Here is a 20,460-nt window from a genome sequence, read left to right as displayed (position 1 = left end):
GGGACGACATATGTCGTCCAGTAAAATCAGAAAACCCAAATACAAAGCGTTCACATTCATTTGTGCTTTAGTTGACTTTGTTAATTATATATACACTAGTTAGTCAATTTATACCTAATTTACATATTTACAGATAAGATTTTAAGGCAACTATTGTTTTAAAAATGTCTTTTTGCCAATTAACTGAACTGTTAGTCAGCTGTCCTGCTGCTCATGACCAAAATTTACAGAAACTCTTGGGCAAGCCTGTGAATCTAACTGGAAGTTAGGCACCTTTTCACTAACCTCCCCCACCCCACCCTCTGGGTCTCCTGTGTCCTTCCCCTTATTTTTGGCTAAAGCGTGGGCATACTTCATGACTGTTATAAGAGTTAAGAAGACTTGAAAGATGATGGGTTTTGGTTATTGAACTTTAAAATCCAGTACTGATCAGGCTATGATAAAAAAACACAAACAGCCGTACAACACAGTAAAAAAAAGCGTAGACAGATGTACACTTTCGATAAAAGAAACAACACACACTAAATACAGAAATGAGCTATTCAAAAGGCCATTTCACAATAAAACAATGTGTATTGACATGAGATCAGACCCACTAGTCTAACTTTCTCTTAAGCAGTCAACCTCTGTGCATTTACAGTTTAAGATTAAATTATCTTTAAATCAGCAGCTTGTTCTGTATTTATTTTCCCTGCGAGAAGAGCTGTTTCTTTCACTGTACACCACAGGCGCCTCTCCTGCTGTGTCATGCCAGCAGATTTATTTTTAGCCAATTTTCTGAAAGGCAGACTGGAACCTACCATCCTATACATGGGGCAGAGAGAGAGATGGGGAGTTGGGGAGGGGCTTACAGTTTGGCGGACCTCACAGCTGTTGGGGACCAAGGGAAGCAACCGACGCACCACATCACACTCAGGACACACCCTGCCTACGACACAGTGTAGTACAGTGCAGTGCAGTGGACAAGAGGTGGTAGAGAGACGGTGAGAGTTTGCATAACAGGCAGCTACAGCCTGTACAGAGGGAGGGATGGGAATGCTGAATCAGTGAAACTGCATGAAAGCCTGGGAGAGGGTGGAAGAGGGTAAACGGCAGGGGGAGAGGGAAGAGAAAGGGTAGGGACAGGGTAGGTTGGGTAAGATGTACAGTACGATGCCTCGTCATTCATTTCATTTCTTATTTGTGAATGTGGAGCTGAGAGTTCGCCCTGTTTTACCTCGAGTTCAGAGACTTTAGGCAGACTTTTAATCTCAGTGCTGCTTTAGAGCGCGGTACGTTTCAAGGGTTTAAAGCCGGAACTGCCCCTTTACAGTTTCCAGCAAGCCAGAGCAGCGAGGTAAGGTTTCACAAATCAATAATATCTCTGCTTTGTGTTGCAGTTGTTGGCCCAGTGACATCAACACTGGAGTAACTGATACCTCCCACTGAGTGAAACAAGGATACATGTGTAATTTGATATCATTCTTGGAATAAAAAGAGATACAAAGCTGTCTGCGCATGTGAATATAGAGTAATACAGGAATGAAAGACTATTTTTTTTTGTTGCGTACATCCTCAAATTCTTGCACTTTTTCCACTATATGTCTGCCTGCTCTCACACAGATGGAGGTAGACGAGTTGGTGCCTTTGCCAAGGTTGCCTCGGGTCGCTGTGTGCGGCGGTACCCATGGCAATGAGCTGTCTGGGGTGTACTTGGTGAGAGAGCTTTTGAAGACAGAGAAGAAAGTAATGGAGAAGGAAGAGGAAGAGGAGCCTCTGTCGGTGCTGATGGTGCTGTCGAACCCGCGGGCCATGCAGCAGTGCCGCAGATACGTCGACACTGACCTCAACCGCTGCTTCACCCACGCCACCCTCAAGTAAGGCGAGGAGAGGTGGTGATGCTAAACAGTTCTGATGAATCTGTGGTCTGATTGTTTCTCTGTCTCCCAGTGGTCCCCTGTCAGACGCCGCCCCCTACGAGATAATCAGATCTCGAGAGCTGAACGCCACGCTGGGTCCTAAAGGAAGTCCTGGGGCGGTGGATCTTGTTTGCGACCTTCATAACACTACCGCCAACATGGGCTTGTGCTTCATCGCGTACTCGGACTGTGACTGGATCTGCCTGCACATATTCAGATACCTGCAGGCAAGCACAAAGAGTTCCTACACACTCAAAATCAATTCACCATGCATGTTTGAGAAACTTTCGAGTACACTTAAAGGTCCCATGTTGTAAAAGGTCACATTTCCAATACTTTTTTAATATAAAGTAGGTAAAGGGGCTATATAAAAACTGTGAAAGTATCAAAACACTCGATCCACAGAGAAGTATACACAAGTCTAGATGCAGAAATTGTGCCTTTAAAAAGGCTGTCTGGACTGTGAATTTGTGATGTCACAAATATACTATAGACGGAATCATGTTTAATAACTTGCGGGTAGAAAACCGCTGCATCATGTACGAGAAAACTCTACTTTGACTGATTATTTTTAAGCCACCTCAATAAAGGCCCACCTAAAAACATCAACATCAGTTTAAATATACGCTGCTGAAGATATTTTTGCCACCAAAAAAAATTCAGTGTCAGTGTATTAAACTGATGTTGATGTTTTTAGGTGGGCCTTTATTGAGGATATATATATATATATATATATATATATATATATATATATATACACATATATTTATATATCAGAATATCAGAAGTTTAAAGTTAAGAGTGCCGTGTCATTTTCAGAGGCAGATGCCAGATATACCACTGAGGTACATTCATTTTGATGTCTCCAGTGAAGAATCATATTCCCTTGATTCAGTGGGAAAACATGGCTTTGGTAAGTTTTTTCACAGTTACTGTAACACTAGCTTATGTAAAGCATTTGAATGCTGGATAATCAGTTGTATTTGTCATATAAAATCTATTTTTCTGCAGCCATGGAGATCGGCCCCCAGCCCCACGGTGTGGTGAGGTCAAACATCTACACGGCAATGAAAGTTGGCGTGCAGCACGTGCTCGATTGGGTCCGTTTCTTCAACTCAGGTGCAATTAAGCCCAGGTTACCGAGTATTTTTGCTTTGCTACAAGACCAAAATGTCACAGCTTTTGAGACTTTTTTTGGGCCTTCTGTTTCTCTCAGGTACTATTTTTGAAGGAGGATTTGTGGATGTGTTCACCATGATTAAACACATCGACTACCCAAGAGACCGTGAGACTCGCAACATCACAGCAGCCATTCATCCTCAGCTCCAGGTACAGTCTGAACTGCATGTGTGTCTTAAAGCTTGAATGAAAGAAATTGCACTTTGTCTAATTTAAATGTGGTTAGGCTTAATTATTTATGTCTAAATAAAGCAGGGAGTGGATAAAATAACAAGACTACAATATAAACAAATACCTAACACAGATGGCCAGGGCTGTTAAAGACACAAACAAAAAAAAGAAGCAAAGCCTTTGTGAAAAATAAGTATGTGTGTGTGTGTGTGTGTGTGTCTGTGTTGTGTGGCATTTTTATGTTGAACAACCACCTAAGGGATTAGTGTTAACAACACAGGGTGGGGCCTTTTCTTGTAAATGGCTTCATACCAATGAGCAATTATGACGTCCACAGATCTACTCTAATTAATAGCTGGCATTTTATGTAACGTGTTGCATCCAGTAAATCACTTCAACCAGACACTCAACTGGACTTGAGGAAGTTTTTTAAAGGATGACTCATCAAACTTTTTTTCTTTTTTTAGCAACACTTTATTTTACATCTACGTCTGCAATCGTTTCCTTGGGCAGGTTGTGTGAAAAGTACTATATATTATCGTATTCATGACCATAAGCTACTCTCTCACAGCCCAGACCAGAGAGAGAGACCAGAGAAGAAAGTCTCAGGCTTGTGATGTCACTGGGTATGAAATCTGCTGCTGCATAGACAATGAAAATTAGTCTGATTTTGTAGACCTGCCAGTTTTGTAATGTTTTTATACCTAAATGAGCTTTATTCTGTTGTAGTGTGCTCAGTTGTGAAACAGAAAATGTACCCACATACTCAGAACATCCCCCCTGGCTGCTCCCAGTGTCTTCTATAACATCTTTCACCATTTTGTGTGGAGCAACTCCAGATTTTATACCCTGAGACATCACAAATTTGACTTTTAGCACTCTGGTTTGGGGGATTTTTTTAAGACAGTTGCTCATGTTTACTCATAATTTTGGACTATCGTAGACCATAGGAATAACATGTATGAATTTTGAAAAAAAAAGGGGAAGTTCCCCTTAAATTACAGACAAAGTTTCCAATTGCCACACGTTCAATTAATAAATTCAAATTAAGTCAGGGGTGTGGACTCGAGTCACAAATTGATGACTTTAGAATTGAATTGACAAAGTCAAAGAAGACTTCCAACATGACATAAAACCAATGACTAGTGACTTCACTTGGACTTTCTCTAGCTTGAGGTATTATTTTTTTTTACCAAGATGAGATGAGGTTAATACCACAGACAGGACAGAAAGTAATTTAGTTGTGGTAGGCTACTGGCTGCTAGTGCTATAGACTATGAAAGTGCATTTTCAGCACTACTTTTTTGTGATTAAGTCCATTTACACTTATTTTAATAAATCAAATAAATTTATTAAATTAATAAACTTGTCTTAACAGAAAAAATACATGTTTTAAAAAAGCCTTAATGATTTTGGTGTATTTAATTTATTATTAATTCTATTAAAATTGCATTGCATTTGGTGAAGAGCCCATGACATGTTCGACATGTTTAGATCTTGAAAATCAAAGTTTAGGACTTAGAACTTGACATGAGACATGTCAGTCCTGACTTGGGACTTGAGTTGTAGTTAAACTTTACTTTTTTAATTAAAAAAAATCTTTTTTCCTATCCTTTGTGCCAAATTGTATATCTCCTTCAAGGACTTATGTCCTATGGATGCATAAAATACAGCATTACCCTTTATTTTGCTGTCCAAAGTTCAAAAGTTATGGTTCAATGTATTATTACAAGTGCAGGGCATTGATTAATATGCTGCAAATTACTGACTTTTAATAGAGTAATCTATGTGTGAAAGTACAAATCTGTACAGAATGGTGCATGTGTGTTTTTTTGTTACGTGTCATATATAACAAAAAGAAAAATTTACATCATGAATGGAATGGGGAAAAATGACTGACTGTGACAGGTTTACCACGCTACAACTGATACTCTGGTGAACAGGAATAGAAACAGGTAGGTTGAGTTTACGTCTAATAATGCATGATAATAATATGCTTTGTAATAAGTGAGTAGCATGAATAGCAGCCTCTACATAAAGAACCAGCACCGTCAATGTCACAGTGCAGTTTCTGTTGAAACTGTAACACAGGTCTGAAGAAGATTTATTTTTTGGGGTTGTTTGGTAGGTATGTGGTGTGTGGCGGCAATCCTGTGAGTCAGTGAGGTTTCAGTGTCACTGCAGTTTAATGATTTTTAATCAGGACACTCAACCATGAAGGACCTTCAGGCCATCGTTAACTAACTATAGATTTTAAATGGCTGGTACTTCGTTTGCTTGAAGTGCTGTACTAAATTGCTGGAAGTATCACTGGCAGTGTGGAATTTAAATGAAATGACAGTTTTTTTTTTTTACCAATCCAACTTTTTAAGAAAAAATAATTCATATAAACTGTGTGCACTAATGTAAAATGTAGCCTTATATTTGACACACAGGTAGGAGAGCAGCTTTAAATATAAGAGAGGTGTGGACTCGAGTCACATGACTTGGACTTGACTTGAGTCACAAGTTTGATGACTCTAGGCTCAACAAAATCAAAAAAGACTTGCAACTTGATTTGGACTTTAACACCAATGACTCGTGGTCTCACTTGGACTTGAACGTTTTAACCAGGCCTGAGGATGTTATTTTTAAAATGTGCCATAAATCAATGGTTAATAGTGCTGTATGCTATGAAAAAGCAAAATCAGCACAACTTTTTTATCCCTTCAGTCCCACTTGTTTTAACAGATACTGAAACCCAGGAAAATTGTTTGGATTTCTTTCAAAACGTTGACTGAAGGCAAGTAGCAATTTAAGAAAACATGACTCAAAAATGAGCAAGAAATTAGGTAAAAAAAAAAAAAAAAGTTACATGAAAATTACCTGAAAATATGTGAAAAAAACCCCAAAACAAAAACAAACAAAAAAGTTTTTCAAAAATAATAATGGTAAAAAAAAATTGTGTATTTATTTGATCACATATTTATGTAACATAATTGTAAATATTAAATTATTATAATCACAATTAACATTGTTTTCTGGACATTTTCCTATTGATGGAAAACTTTCTGATAATCCTCCACTTTTAAAAAATAAAAAAAAAACATTTTGGTAATTTTCTGATTTTACTGATTTCTTGCAATTTGTGGGACGTTTCCTGCAAAGTTGGTTTTTGCCTTTTTTGCCACTGTCAAAGGGTGAAATAGCTTGTGTAAGGCATCTGAATGCAGCAAAAGGGAGCTGATGGTAGGACTTGTTCAGTCTCACAGGTGTTGATCATTAGAAATCAAATCAACCTAATCTGCCTTCCCTCCCCACAGGACAGAGACTTCTGCCTGCTCCACCCTGGAGACCCACTGTTCCAGACTTTCTCAGGTGAAACTGTGAGGTATAAAGGCAAAGAACCTCTTTATCCTTTCTTCATCAATGAATGTGCTTATTACGAGAAGGGCATCGCTCTCTCCCTGGCAAGAAAAAGGCGCGTGATGATTCCTGCAATCCGGGTGCAGACAGAGCAGGAGCAACAAGCTAACGAACAGGAATTTGCATCAGAGGAAGAGGAGTGAGGATGGACCCTTTAACGCGACCGACGCGATGAGACTGATGTGACAATGAAGTAATTTTTACAAAAAGCTTTTATTGAAACAAGTTGCTTGGAACACGCACGTGTACGCTCGCTATATTTAAGTGTACAGTTATTAACCGTTTCAGCTCACAACTGGAGAGCGAACAACACTTTCACTGTAGATTCACAAAAGCACAGTCGTACATGGACATTTGCTGTTATATTTACGCTACAGTGGATTCAGGGATAAAACAATTTCTTGAATTAAAAGGCTGAGTATGCAAAATACAATCAGATTTCTCACAAAAACCCATCAGACCAGACACAGTGCATCGTTTCACAGACCTTCTTTAGTTTTTAAACTGTGTGATTTTATATTTCTGGGGACATATAGCATAGTTTTCAGGGTCATATATTTTTTCTAAATTTCTTCCTATTTTTCGGACACTCACATCTTCAAAAAATAGAAAATTCACTACAGACCACTAGAGCAATATTCGGGATATGTTAAAAAATAATTTAAGTGCAAAGGAATACTGTAGTTTATCACAATATGGCCTTTAAATTACATTCATAATGCCTAACAGGGAAACAGTTTCCCTTAAATCCTGTTGAAATTGTAATGGTGGCAGCAAAATAATAAAAAATAAAGGAACAAATATAAACCAAATATATAATAATAAACACAACTCAAATTCACTAGAGGAAACCTATTTATCTAAAAAAAAAAAACTAAAGGTGAAAAAACACTATGAGGTTGACAAAAATTAAACTTTTCAGTCTACAAAAGCCTACAAAATCAGACAAAATGTTTTTTTTTTTTTAAAAAAAAGTTTAAAAATAGCAAAGAAATCAATGCATTGGGTAGACAAATCATAAGCAAACACAGTCTGACCTCAACAATGGCCATGAATAAATAAATGTCACTTAGGTTTAAAAAAAGGGATGTAAATATTTTTTGCAATAACAAGAACATATATACATAATAGTCATTGTCTCGCTCATGTACTCATCAATCATGCCTATAAACCCTGACTGTGTTTTGAAGCAGCTGAAGTAAAGGACTGATTGCACAACAGCGTACCTATCATCATAAATATCTTATGGATGCGTACAAAATTTTTATTCTTGCTGCAGTGCCAGATAAACATCTTCAGGGTGCGTCCAGTATGCCTGTAAATTACTGCCAGGTATTTTTATAAGTGCAACAAAGGGGGAATGTCACCACACCCACTTGTGACTCTTGGTGTGATCTGAAGTGCAAGAGCCTTGAAATATTTAACCTGAAGAGATCAGTGAAACAAAAGATGTGTCCCACTTCCATGGCATAAGCTCATATAGTACATACTATATACTACTGTGTATAATTATCTCCATCATAGCAAATCAATCAATGACTTTCAAACACACTGGTTAAAGTGGGAATAGACAAATTCTCCCCCCTAGCATTTCCAATGGTATTGTTGTTGCGCCGCTGTTGCAGAATTGCTTTCTGTTTTCCTCAGAGCCAAACTACCACCACAGTTTTCTTTGATTGTTCAGTCATCAGCAATTTCTGGAGATAGTAACAGCGAAAAACTTGCAGCAATACTTTTTGGAAACTGGGGATAGCTACCAATAGCTACAGGGAAAATTTAAAGCACTCTTCTCTTCCTGTTTTGGTTGTCGCATTTCTTTTGTTGCTGTAAATCGAGGCTAAATATTCCTGTGACATTGAAACTGAATTGCACAGTGAAAGCACTACACTACATTGTGCAATCAACATTTACTTCACAATGATACGTTCAAGCAAAAACTTGTCTATTCCCACCTTAAAGAGTTGCGTCGACAGTTTGACTAGACTTCTTTCCCAACTTCTCTATTGCTATTGGAATTCAATTGAAGGCCAATAGTCAACAACATTCTCAGAAGTTAAGCAAATTCATCATACATACATAATTTTTAGTATACCTATTACTTTAATATTCCACTTTTCCAATGTGAACGCACCATATCTTCAGAGCCTGGAATATGAAACTGGGACACATCTGAAGCTTTTCAACTTGGTTTTAAGCTACTCTGAGACAAACATATGTTGCACTTTACAGATCTGTGTGGTTGACCTTTTTCAAACCCCTCCCGTAACCCCTTGAGAGATAAAAATCCAATCTTTTAATGCAGCAGATAGGGTCATTTCTACAGAGTGCATGCACTTTAATCCATCAGAGGGCAAAATGCACAGATTAACCCACATCCCATTCCTGTGAGATCATCATAAAATGCATCTTGGTGACAGAGTGGGGTATGAATTTAAACAGGGCAGAGATCCAGAGCTGAATTTTGGTCTATGCCACCCGGTAGGCGGTCATGCGGTAGTAGTTCTGACTGTGGCTGCGTGCTGCCCACACCAGCAGCGCGGCGGCCATCATGTGGAGCGGCGACGAAATAAGGGCCAAGTAGAGGGACCAGCCCAGAGAGCCGTCCACCTTTTCAGGCAGCATTGACACCCTGTGGAGCAGGTCCATCCCCGCCAGGTAGCAGCACACTGTGGCTAAGGTGCAGAGGCCTGTAGGGCACAAAATAAGGGAGTGTTTTTAGATTTATTTATTTTTTTGGTAAAACCAAAACAATGAGCTGAAAACACTTCGTAGAGCTGATTACTGAAGACTTCAGACAAAGGAAAACAAAACCTGAAAATTATTCTTGCGTGCCTCTGCCGCAGGCGCACCATGAATAGTTAGGATTAAAGTCGAGGTGTGATCACGAGGCTGCCAGCTGACTTTATACTTGCATGACTGGATTGACAAGTTACTATGAGAAACCTGTGTCGAAACAATTCGACATTCAGTTCTCTCTGTGCAAACAACTTTATCGTCTAGTTATGGAAATTGACACTATGTAGCTTTGTGGTTTGAGGGATGACAATGTCGGTCTGCCGACACCACTTTGCTCCAGACAATCAGATGAGCCCTGAAACATGATAGTTTGTACAGAAATGTGGTCCCCAGAGTATGACCCCTTCTGACTTTGATGATCTGATGACTTTTCATCAAGTGACATATCATGTCTTAATCATGCGCCAAGTACCAGAGTGGAAAAATGAAGCCAATTCTAAAGTGCCAATAACTGCAGATCCTTGAATGTCCACTTGAGGCATGCCCCAGTAAATCCCTGTGGAGCGCCCTAGGGATAATGCTTTTCCCTTTTCAAAAAGCCTACGGGATTTTCCCATTGGTTTTATTTTTTTATTATTGCAGAAAATAAGCTCTGCAGCAAACAAACGTTAATGTTACGTGTTTTGTTTAGCAACATAATCTTCACAAATGAGTAACACTTTCAGGATTTTTTAAGCCTAAATGCAGTCGCCACCATTATGGGTTGTAAAGCAGTGTTTGGCGCAGCTCGATGCGATGACAATCTGTAGTCTCATTTAGCAACTTGTCAGCAACCGTCTTTTTAACACACATAAGAGCTTCAAAGTTCACGAGTTGGGTATTTACTTAATATTTATGTCCAAGAACACAATGTGAAAGTCTCTTAAGCCTGTGTTAATCACAGACCTTATTAATCCAACCAAAAACCCATTAAAAAAAACCCAAAACAAAACACTGACTTTGAGGCGAAAGAACTGGAGGTGCGAAATGCTAATTCCTATCATTGTTGGGGTCAGACTGTGTTTTAGGACTAATTACTGGGTAATTGCCCCTTTTTTGCCCTGCTAAATGTGCTAGATCTGGCACTGGTTAAAAGACAAACATGGTATTATCCTCTATTTTTGTATTTTTCAAGTTAAAAATGGAAGAAAACAGAGTTTACACCCATGCTGGCTTCACTGTGGGGCTGTACTTTGAGCTAAATGCTAATGTCAGCATGCTAACATGCCCAAAATATGCACTGTTAACATGTTGATATTAAGTAGGTATAATGTTCAACATACTATAAACATTTTATAACAAACAATTTCTCATCACCAATAAAATCAAAGTACAACTGAGGCTGATGGGAATGTCATTTGTTTAGGACGCAGCCACTGTGGTGTCATTCATTGGTCTGTGGACTTGTTTCGAAGCCTTAAGTTTGACACTTGGCCATATCAGATTTTTAGTCCCAGAAGTGACCACATTTGGGGGAGAGGGTGAAGTTGACTAAAAGCCTTAATAAAATGTAAATGTGTGATTTATATAAAAACTCAGCCCCATACAGTCGTCATGAACTGGGATATTAGCTACAGAAACTGCTGTAAAGTTGGACTTTTTAAAATGAGGATCAATTGAAAACTCCAGAAAATGAAACCTAAAACCTGAAAATCAGTTAGCATTTCAGCACCTCTGGAACCCACCCTCTGAGTGATGCACCTTTAGGATAGGGATGGATTTAGGGATATAACCTTTCTCATTTCCTGTATGTTTTGTTTTTCTTTTTGAGCATGATAAAACCCAAACACTTCAAACTGGAGCCCCAGTGACCCAAAAAACACCAACACTTAAATAATCCAAGCTCGAACAAGGGAAACACAATTACAACTCTTTGTTTTCAGATGTAGGTCAAGGAAAACTACTCAAACTTAGTAACCACTTGGAAGACTCATATAAAATGTGCCAATTCCAAGTAAGCAGCAAGATGCAGCTGAACAGGTCTTACCGGCCAGCAGGTGAAGTAATCCTATGCCGAGGGTGGGGGTGAGGCTTCTGCAGAGGCAGGCACAGAACCCAGTCAGGCCTGCCAACACCACCAGACCCAAGGACACCAGTGGCAGCAGAAACTGGCACCGCCACAAGTCTATATACACATACACACACACATAGATAGGCGTCACATGTTTTTTATTTACTCACTGTCTTATGCACGACACAAGAAGGTGCCCTGATTAAGGCCAATGTATTATTCAACATCGCATATTGGTCATCATTAATGCACTAGGCAGAAATGAGGCTGAATCTGGTGCCAATTTACTTCCAGCTTCGTGCAAATTCTAATATTTAGATAAGGGTAAACGTGTTGAGACTGAACTCACAGGTGCGCAGCATGTCCTCTCCACTGTTGTGGTTTCCTGGTTCTTTGTACTTGGGAGTGAACTGCTGAGGTAGAGTGAAGCTTCGACACTCCAGCATCATCTTGGCATCTGAAAGAGGTATTTTATGCAAAGAGCCAGTGTCTGAGCATGTATCAGCCAATTTACTTAAAGTAACATACACATATATACTTTTTAATGAATTCCTGTGTGTATTTTCTACCTTCTGTGGGCATACTGCAGCAGATGAATAAAGCCAACTTGAAGAAACTGAGTATGTTTTAATTTGTTTTTCAAAATACTCAAAAGTGGTTTTAGACTGAAAATGTTGATTATATTGTTATTCTTTTATGTGGCTAGGTTGAAATTCCCCTGTATTTTCTATTTTTAACAAGATGAGAAACAGACAAATGCTATGTAGAGCTGGGCAATATACTGATATTGCATTCATATTGTGATGTGAGACTAGATATGGTCTTAGATTTTGGATATGGTAACATTGCATGTGTTGTCTTTTCCATGTTTTCAAAGGCTGCATTACAGTTAAGTAATTTTCTTATCAGATTGCTCATCCACATTACTGATGATTATTTATCAAAAATCTAATCGTGTAAACATTTGGTGAAAGCAACAATATAGTTGAAATTTTGAAATTGAGGTATTCAAAAATATTGTGATTTTAGGTTTTCTCCAAATCACCAAGCCCTACTAGATCGACACTGATTTATTTATTTATTTTACACCAGTTTTTGAAGACAGCAGTTCACTTAAATGTTTTCGGCTGATATCAATATTTAGTTTTAGCTACAATAGCACCAACAGAATTTCTGTTATTTGTTCTGACAGCTAAAATACTATTATAATTATTGCCATTATGTCTCCATTAAGTAAAGATGACCTACAAACTCAGAACATTAGAGTTGGTTGGGGTTACAAAAAGGGGAAGGCATAATGAATCATTTTAAGCAATGGGAGGGACCTAAACCTCTAAGTGGTTGTATTTTTTAATTTATTTTACCTTATATTTTTATAGAAAATATGCCTTTCAAACCAGTGGGTTTTATCTAGATTTTACATTCATAATCTTTCTTCAAGAAATTGCCCTCATATAGCACTTAAAAAAATAAGAACTAGCCATAAATATTAAAACAATGTTAAACTTAAATAAAAAAACTAACCAAAACAATTTATTTATGAAAATCTTGAGCCTTTATTACTGTCGTTTTTCTTAAAAAAAAAAAAAAAAAAAAAAAAACAACTTTTTCACTGAACAATTACACAGTTTCGTTTTGTCTTATTTTTCTTTTTGGGATGCAAAGAGCAGCTGGCCCCAATTTTTTTAAAAAAAAAAAGTTTGGACGCCCCTGCTTTAAAGGGGTTGGTTCCGGTTTGACAACACCTGTGTTTGATTTGTCACCTCTGGGCTACTGTCGCACAACATGGTGGACTTTGACAAAGAGGACCCCCTTCCTACATACACACGAGCGGCTTATGCGAAGGTAACAAAAACACGACATTTCTCATTTACAGTTGATTAATGAAAACACAGTTATGAATATTAAATCATTTCTGCCAATAAATACCGCTAAATGCTACACACTGGGCCACTAAATGCATTACCGATAGCACTTTTCAGCTAGGCTAGCTTGATATTTTTTCGAAAATTAACTTGAGATGCTTTTGTATTTTTAAGACATGGGAGGCACAAAGTGGAGCTAAAGTTGTCTACAATTCAAAATGCTGAGTTGGGGAATGAGCCACACATGGTGATATCTACCTGAGAAGGTGGGGCTCATAGAGCAGCTAAACAACAGTGTAAAACGCCTGAGACACCATGACTCATTTGACTCATTTGACAGCTTAGGTAGGTTTTTATAAACATACCTGGCTCTTTGTACCAGTTAGCATTGGCGGGAACGAGCACACACCGCCACCAGAGGCCCACGGTCCCGTTAAGGCGGAATAGGGTGTCGCTGTAGGTTTTCTCATCAAACTCCCCATCCATGAACTCCTCATACAGGGAGCGCACCTCGGACACGTTGGCGTCTCCGCGCACGGTGGGGCTGCTGTACTGGTACCAGTGCTGCGTCCCGATGGCCACCGATAGATACACGGTGGCCAGTATGCTCAGCACACAGGCGATGACCAGAGCTGTAGCGTAGCGATTGTCAACCATTGTTTACCGAGCCAGACACACGTCAAAAGGGATTAAGTTGATGCAAGTGGTCGGATCGTCGCGCATCAATTTGCTCGAAATGCAACGCCTCCCTACAGACACCGTTATTCAAGTCACTCTGGCATCATCCAGTCTGCAAAATATACCACGCAATAGCCAGCGACAGCCTTTCAGTTTAATGATTGATACTCCTCTCCAGTGCTGTCCTAACAGTCAGCAGCCCTGCAGGCCGGCTCGGATGCGCCATCTGTTCCCTTGTCCCACTTCCACAGATGGTGGGTGGCCCAACGCTGCGACAGATAGCTTATCACACAGTTAGTCTGCAGTATAACAACCTCGAGTCCCCACCGGAGAAAGTCAAAAATGCCCGTGTTTTAAGATAGCAGATAGCGTCCGAGGTAGCACTCGCGTGCAAATCCAAATTGCACGGGTCTATTTTGGGTGGTGGGGTGATGCCGGGTGCACCCAGGATGATGTGAGAGTTGTAAACACACTAATCCATGCGTATTCCTCTTCCGGTTCCGCTGATCAGCAGATATAAAAATAACATTTTCTCAGTGTGGACGCTTGTGTGGCTTTATCATATCGGACAAGGAGTTTGCAGGGGTTATTGTTCATTTATTTCATATATATGTATATGTATATATATATATATATATATATATATATATATATATATATATATTTCCCTGCTCATCTTCCTCGTTTTTTTCTGTGAATAATCATGAAAAATCGTATTTATTTGATTTTGAGTATGTGGGTGTATGTCTATATTTAATTAATTACAGTATTGGTTTAAATGAATAAGGTAGCTGGTTAATTAAAATTCAATTACTTATGGAGAAGGGGTAGGATTAAACACGTTTTTACATGTCACTCCTTTTTGAACATGTAAACCAAATCATTGTGTGTTTGAAAATTTCTTTTGCTTTAAATTTGTGATTGTCTGTAAATATAAGCTATTACTTTTGCCCGTCTGTTTTTTTGTATAATAATTTCTCTTTTTCCTTGTTTTACATATTCAACATAAATCAAAATCATATCAAAACATTACCGAGACAGCAGTGAAGCTGCTCTCTTATCACAACATGGCTGCGACTATTTTTATTTTTATTTATTTATTTACGATTGACTAATAGTTCTGTCCATATAATTTTTGTAAATAAGAAATGATTGCAAATGGCAAATTTTAAGATTTGTGGTAAACAAGTCTTAACGTGGCAGTCTTTTGGAACATAACTATAGACTAAATGCTTTGTTTTTGTGAAAGTCATTATGGAAAATAAACTCTGACGATGGCTGATGCTGGTTTTGATACTAGTTACTCTATGCTTGAGATAATTGATTCAATGTATCTCTCAGGTTGTGTGACAGTGTTTGAATAAATAAGAATCTCATAGTCAAAGTAAAGTATGCACCACTCCCAGATCTCTGTTTCTGGACAAACCTGATTCACTGACGCAACAAAGGCTGAGACTGGCTGACTGCAAGGTTTTTTTTAAGATTGCTGATTGGGAAATTTAATGAAGGAAATCACACAACAGGCTTCGATTGTCCATAAACATCGCTACTGCTATAATTAAAAGACCCGACATTGAAAAAAAAATCAATTTGCCCACCAAAAATCCCCAAATATCACATCAGAGACAACCTGAGTTTTTCAAATTATTTTAATTCAGATTGTTAAGTTAAACAAAGTAAAGTTAAAGTAAGAAATCTTACAGAATACAGCAATGCATAAAATAAATACACTTTTTATAGATAACAAAAATCAACAGTGCTTTGTTTTGACATATCAACACATATCACACCATGACCTCACCATTTCTCACTATGTGCTGCAGTTGTTCCTTCATTTAAGACACTTGTTTTCTTTACTGTGCACTCTTTATATCATATTACAATGTCAAGTTAAACCCGAACAAGACCTCTACATGCGTTTGGAGACTGCAGAAAGATTAAGATAATTATAAGTGCAACTAAACCTATGCATTTTATCTCTCGTACAGGTGACAAAGAGCCATCTTTGCTTAAAAAAAAAAGAACTAGTAACTGTCACAAAGTTTAAATATTGCTTTTGCATTTTATTTATGACATCTCAGGGCTCAGTTATATGGTTTTGCTTATTATTGTAGTAATGGATCAGGTGCTTAAAGTTGGCTGTGTCATTCTGTCCAGCCCAGGATCCTGGACATTCCCACACAGAAACATGTTCAGTTCGAGAGACATATCCAGTCTACTGTCATTACTTTGTGTCAGAAGTGGAAAGTTAAATTTGATGATACATTCATCTGAAGCTGTAGGCCCATAAGACTTGAGACAATAATAAATCTTGGACTTTTACTGACAATGTAGTACTTTTTCATACCAGTGATGGCAATCATCATGGCAGATGGAAATCAGGACTGATGCTAATGCTGGCTTGACAGTAGCCATGACAACAGCACCATGCAGGATGCAGTGATGAGACTGATCTTGTGGCTTACTCCACTTGAAACATCTGTAAATAAGAGAAAATAAAACAAGACATTAGTTAAACAAACATTTGTGCAATGTTTGAAATGTTTGATTGATTAGCACTCAATATTGCTTACCCATGCCATTCACGTTGACAGAGGTGGTGTCAATGTCGAAGCCGATGACGGTTGAAGCTGCGTTGATCAAAGTATTCGCAATTTCAGTGTTATTAGGAGCATTTGTGCTTTGAAAGAGAAAGTCCACTGTGTTGATGACTGATCCATTGCTACAGAAGAGGAAACAAAGAAAAAAAGTTTGAAATGTTGGATGTAGGCCGCTACTCTTAAAATGTAATAATAAATCTTAAAATATTACCTGAATGCAACAACTTCCATGGACCTGTAGGAGGAGGGGAATGTCCTTCTAAAGACTGGATCAAGCTACAAAAGCAGAAAACAAGTTGTATAAGAAACTTTTTACATTTATTTTCATGTGTATTAATGTGAAATAGTGTGCTTCCTGGGACACAAGACATTGTTTACAGTTTTACAGTGAGCTGTGGTTGTAGCCTATACTTATCTTAATATATTCTCCATGATATCTCTGTCATCCTTTACTTTGGAAATTGGTGTGACACTTAAGTTTGCAGACTAAATGTTCTTTTTTTTGGTAGCAGCATGAGCTCTGATAAAATAATTCAGTAGGTGTAGCAGGAGGAGGGGGAGACTTACCTGGTTTGTTATCATTTGAACTCGTTCCCGATAAGCTGTGGATGATGGATTCAACAAGTCAGCTGTAAATGTGTCTTGACGAGATCTGAAAGTGGCCCTTTTTGGTATGAGTGCAGCAGTTGTAGGTGCGACAGTTGTAGGTGCGACAGTTGTAGGTGCAGCAGTTGTAGGTGCAGCAGTTGTAGGTGCAGCAGTTGTAGGTGCACAGTTGTAGGTGCAGCAGTAGTAGCTGGGGAAGCTGTTGTCGGATCTGGCTTTGGACCAGCTGTAAAATCATGTAAGAACATGTAAATTAGCCTTGGTGTGAAAACAAAAAGGAGTTTCTTTTCCTTGTTGCAGTGTCAAAAACATTACAGAGCAATTATGAAAGGCTTGGGCTTTGCAGTCTCTATCACGTCTTATTGTGTTATGAAATGATGAATGTTAGAAACTTTACAGTCAGGAACAAATTCTTCTATATTACCAGAATTCTGGCTGAATACAAATTAGCTGAGAGAGTAGCTCAACCTGCAGGAATTGAACTCTTCAACGCTGAAGCTGTTTTTCTCAATCTTGTCTATACCTCCAATTCTTTTGTTTCTGACTTTTAAAACATAGTTTGACCAGCACATGTATACTGTTTTACATACTGGTTAGAGTCAAACATTGGTTTACTTACCTATTGTTTCAACTGATGTGGGATTGATGTTCACACTGAAAGTATTGGTGGGATCAGACACCGCCTCTCTTAAGGCAGCAGACACAGCACTATTCTGTGGGAGTGCTCCACTATTGGCTCTGAGGACACAGCCTGAAAATCTGCTCTAACTCCATTTGCTCGTGCTGGTATGGCACTGTCATAAAACAGAATGGGACAAGTGTGAAATACTGATTTAAGATTATTTTTTTTGCATGTGTCATCTGTGATTTACACATGACACTACTGATATTACATGATACCTATTTTACTCTAAAATTCTACAAGGAAAATGACTGAACCACTGTTACAAAAAAAAGTTTTCACCTGAAACTTCGCACACGGCAGAAAAGAAACAGAGTTGGATATATCCTGCTGTATATTTGAGTGCACTGTAAAAAGAGAGCAATAATGAAAAATATACCAAGTACATTTTCTTGAAATGTAATCAGACAGAAATGCTAAATTTATTGAAACTGTTTTTTATCTTAACAGTTATATCTTGTATTTAAAACATTCTGTTGAATTCTTTGTTTACACCATTGACACTGTGAATAACAAATGTATTAAAAATGCACTCACCGTATCTGTAACTCGGTTTGCAAGTTGCATGAAATCAGGGCTGCTTGTGTCAGTGAGAGAATCTGTAAAAGGTTCTTCTTCCATGTCCACTCTTAGGGTATAGGCAACCTGAGGATCCGAAGTGGTTGGTGCAGAAGTTGTCGGTGCAGGACTTGTGGTAGGCTCAGGTGTAGTTGTGGTAGGTCCAGGTGTTGTAGTGGAAGGTTCAGGTGTAGTGGTGGTAGGTTCAGGCGTTGTAGTAGTAGGTCCAGGTGTTGTAGTAGTAGGTTCAGGTGTAGTGGTAGTAGGTTCAGGCGTTGTAGTGGTAGGTTCAGCTGTACTTGTAGTAGGTTCAGGTGTTGTAGTGGTAGGTTCAGCCGTAGTTGTAGTAGGTTCAGGTGTTGTAGTAGTAGGTTGAGCTGTAGTGGTGGTAGGTTCAGGTGTTGTAGTGGTTGGTTCAGGTGTAGTTGTAGTTGGCTCAGGTGTTGTAGTGGTAGGTTCAGCTGTAGTTGTAGTAGGTTCAGGTGTTGTAGTCGTTGGTTCAGGTGTAGTTGTAGTCGGCTCAGCTGTTGTAGTGGTAGGTTCAGGTGTAGTTGTAGTAGTAGGTTCAGGTGTTGTAGTAGTTGGTTCCGGTGTGGTCGTGGTAGGTGCAGGTGTAGTTGTAGTAGGTTCAGGGGTTGTAGTAGTTGGTTCAGGTGTAGTGGTAGTTGGTTCAGGGGTTGTCGTGGTAGGTTCAGGTGTAGTTGTAGTAGGTTCAGGTGTTGTAGTAGTTGGTTCAGGTGTGGTTGTGGTAGGTGCAGGTGTAGTTGTAGTAGGTTCAGGGGTTGTAGTAGTTGGTTCAGGTGTAGTGGTAGTTGGTTCAGGGGTTGTCGTGGTAGGTTCAGGTGTAGTTGTAGTAGGTTCAGGTGTTGTAGTAGTTGGTTCCGGTGTGGTCGTGGTAGGTGCAGGTGTAGTTGTAGTAGGTTCAGGGGTTGTAGTAGTTGGTTCAGGTGTAGTGGTAGTTGGTTCAGGGGTTGTCGTAGTAGGTTCAGGTGTAGTTGTAGTAGGTTCAGGTGTTGTAGTAGTTGGTTCCGGTGTGGTCGTGGTAGGTGCAGGTGTAGTTGTAGTAGGTTCAGGGGTTGTAGTAGTTGGTTCAGGTGTAGTGGTAGTTGGTTCAGGGGTTGTCGTAGTAGGTTCAGGTGTTGTAGTAGTTGGTTCCGGTGTGGTCGTGGTAGGTGCAGGTGTAGTTGTAGTTGGTTCAGGGGTTGTAGTAGTTGGTTCAGGTGTAGTGGTAGTTGGTTCAGGGGTTGTCGTAGTAGGTTCAGGTGTAGTTGTAGTAGGTTCAGGTGTTGTAGTAGTTGGTTCCGGTGTGGTCGTGGTAGGTGCAGGTGTAGTTGTAGTAGGTTCAGGGGTTGTAGTAGTTGGTTCAGGTGTAGTGGTAGTTGGTTCAGGGGTTGTCGTAGTAGGTTCAGGTGTAGTTGTAGTAGGTTCAGGTGTTGTAGTAGTTGGTTCCGGTGTGGTAGTGGTAGGTGCAGGTGTAGTTGTAGTAGGTTCAGGGGTTGTAGTAGTTGGTTCAGGTGTAGTGGTAGTTGGTTCAGGGGTTGTCGTAGTAGGTTCAGGTGTAGTTGTAGTAGGTTCAGGTGTTGTAGTAGTTGGTTCCGGTGTGGTCGTGGTAGGTGCAGGTGTAGTTGTAGTAGGTTCAGGGGTTGTAGTAGTTGGTTCAGGTGTAGTGGTAGTTGGTTCAGGGGTTGTCGTAGTAGGTTCAGGTGTAGTTGTAGTAGGTTCAGGTGTTGTAGTAGTTGGTTCCGGTGTGGTAGTGGTAGGTGCAGGTGTAGTTGTAGTAGGTTCAGGGGTTGTAGTAGTTGGTTCAGGTGTAGTGGTAGTTGGTTCAGGGGTTGTCGTAGTAGGTTCAGGTGTAGTTGTAGTAGGTTCAGGTGTTGTAGTAGTTGGTTCCGGTGTGGTCGTGGTAGGTGCAGGTGTAGTTGTAGTAGGTTCAGGGGTTGTAGTAGTTGGTTCAGGTGTAGTGGTAGTTGGTTCAGGGGTCGTCGTAGTAGGTTCAGGTGTAGTTGTAGTAGGTTCAGGTGTTGTAGTAGTT

The 20,460-nt window shown here is 39.4% G+C and overlaps 3 protein-coding genes across 3 annotated transcripts; 1 reads left to right on the top strand and 2 right to left on the bottom strand.

Annotated features, from left to right (window-relative positions):
• The first annotated feature begins 1,602 nt into the window (after nucleotides 1-1,602).
• On the top strand, nucleotides 1,603-6,811 carry LOC121961819 (N-acyl-aromatic-L-amino acid amidohydrolase (carboxylate-forming) B-like). Its single transcript, XM_042511860.1, has 6 exons — nucleotides 1,603-1,856; nucleotides 1,930-2,125; nucleotides 2,718-2,811; nucleotides 2,910-3,017; nucleotides 3,115-3,227; nucleotides 6,551-6,811. Exons 1-6 carry the CDS (start codon nucleotides 1,603-1,605, stop codon nucleotides 6,794-6,796), a joined length of 1,011 nt encoding a protein of 336 aa, XP_042367794.1. The 3' UTR covers nucleotides 6,797-6,811.
• Nucleotides 6,812-7,558: 747 nt separating this feature from the next.
• LOC121961818 (claudin domain-containing protein 1-like) lies at nucleotides 7,559-14,413 on the bottom strand. The gene is made up of 4 exons (XM_042511859.1): nucleotides 13,670-14,413; nucleotides 11,789-11,896; nucleotides 11,416-11,553; nucleotides 7,559-9,340 (listed from the first exon to the last, which is right to left on the bottom strand). Exons 1-4 carry the CDS (start codon nucleotides 13,959-13,961, stop codon nucleotides 9,120-9,122), a joined length of 759 nt encoding a protein of 252 aa, XP_042367793.1. The 5' UTR covers nucleotides 13,962-14,413; the 3' UTR covers nucleotides 7,559-9,119.
• Nucleotides 14,414-17,876: 3,463 nt separating this feature from the next.
• Nucleotides 17,877-20,429, bottom strand: LOC121962421 (mucin-2-like; the record flags this gene model as incomplete). The annotated part of the gene is made up of 3 exons (XM_042512676.1): nucleotides 17,877-17,982; nucleotides 18,153-18,217; nucleotides 18,408-20,429. Coding segments are annotated over 3 exons (2,193 nt in total), but the record flags the coding sequence as incomplete, so codon positions are not given.
• Between the last annotated feature and the right edge of the window lie 31 nt (nucleotides 20,430-20,460).

This window comes from Plectropomus leopardus, chromosome 23 (genome assembly GCF_008729295.1).
Source record: "Plectropomus leopardus isolate mb chromosome 23, YSFRI_Pleo_2.0, whole genome shotgun sequence".
Lineage (NCBI taxonomy): Eukaryota > Metazoa > Chordata > Actinopteri > Perciformes > Serranidae > Plectropomus > Plectropomus leopardus.
Note: the sequence above shows the minus strand (reverse complement) of the source record. Positions and strands in the feature narration are given on the sequence as shown.

Bases quoted from the DNA above. Each gene is read 5' to 3' on its own strand.
- LOC121961819 (XM_042511860.1), top strand. From the start codon at position 1,603: ATGGAGGTAGACGAGTTGGTGCCTTTGCCAAGGTTGCCTCGGGTCGCT. The intron at 2,126-2,717 runs GCAAGCACAAAG...TGTCATTTTCAG, and splicing joins ACATATTCAGATACCTGCAG to AGGCAGATGCCAGATATACC. The intron at 3,228-6,550 runs GTACAGTCTGAA...CCCTCCCCACAG, and splicing joins CCATTCATCCTCAGCTCCAG to GACAGAGACTTCTGCCTGCT.
- LOC121961818 (XM_042511859.1), bottom strand. From the start codon at position 13,961: ATGGTTGACAATCGCTACGCTACAGCTCTGGTCATCGCCTGTGTGCTG. The intron at 11,897-13,669 runs GTATGTTTATAA...TACCTCTTTCAG, and splicing joins TAACTGGTACAAAGAGCCAG to ATGCCAAGATGATGCTGGAG. The intron at 11,554-11,788 runs GTGAGTTCAGTC...ATGTGTATATAG, and splicing joins AGAGGACATGCTGCGCACCT to ACTTGTGGCGGTGCCAGTTT.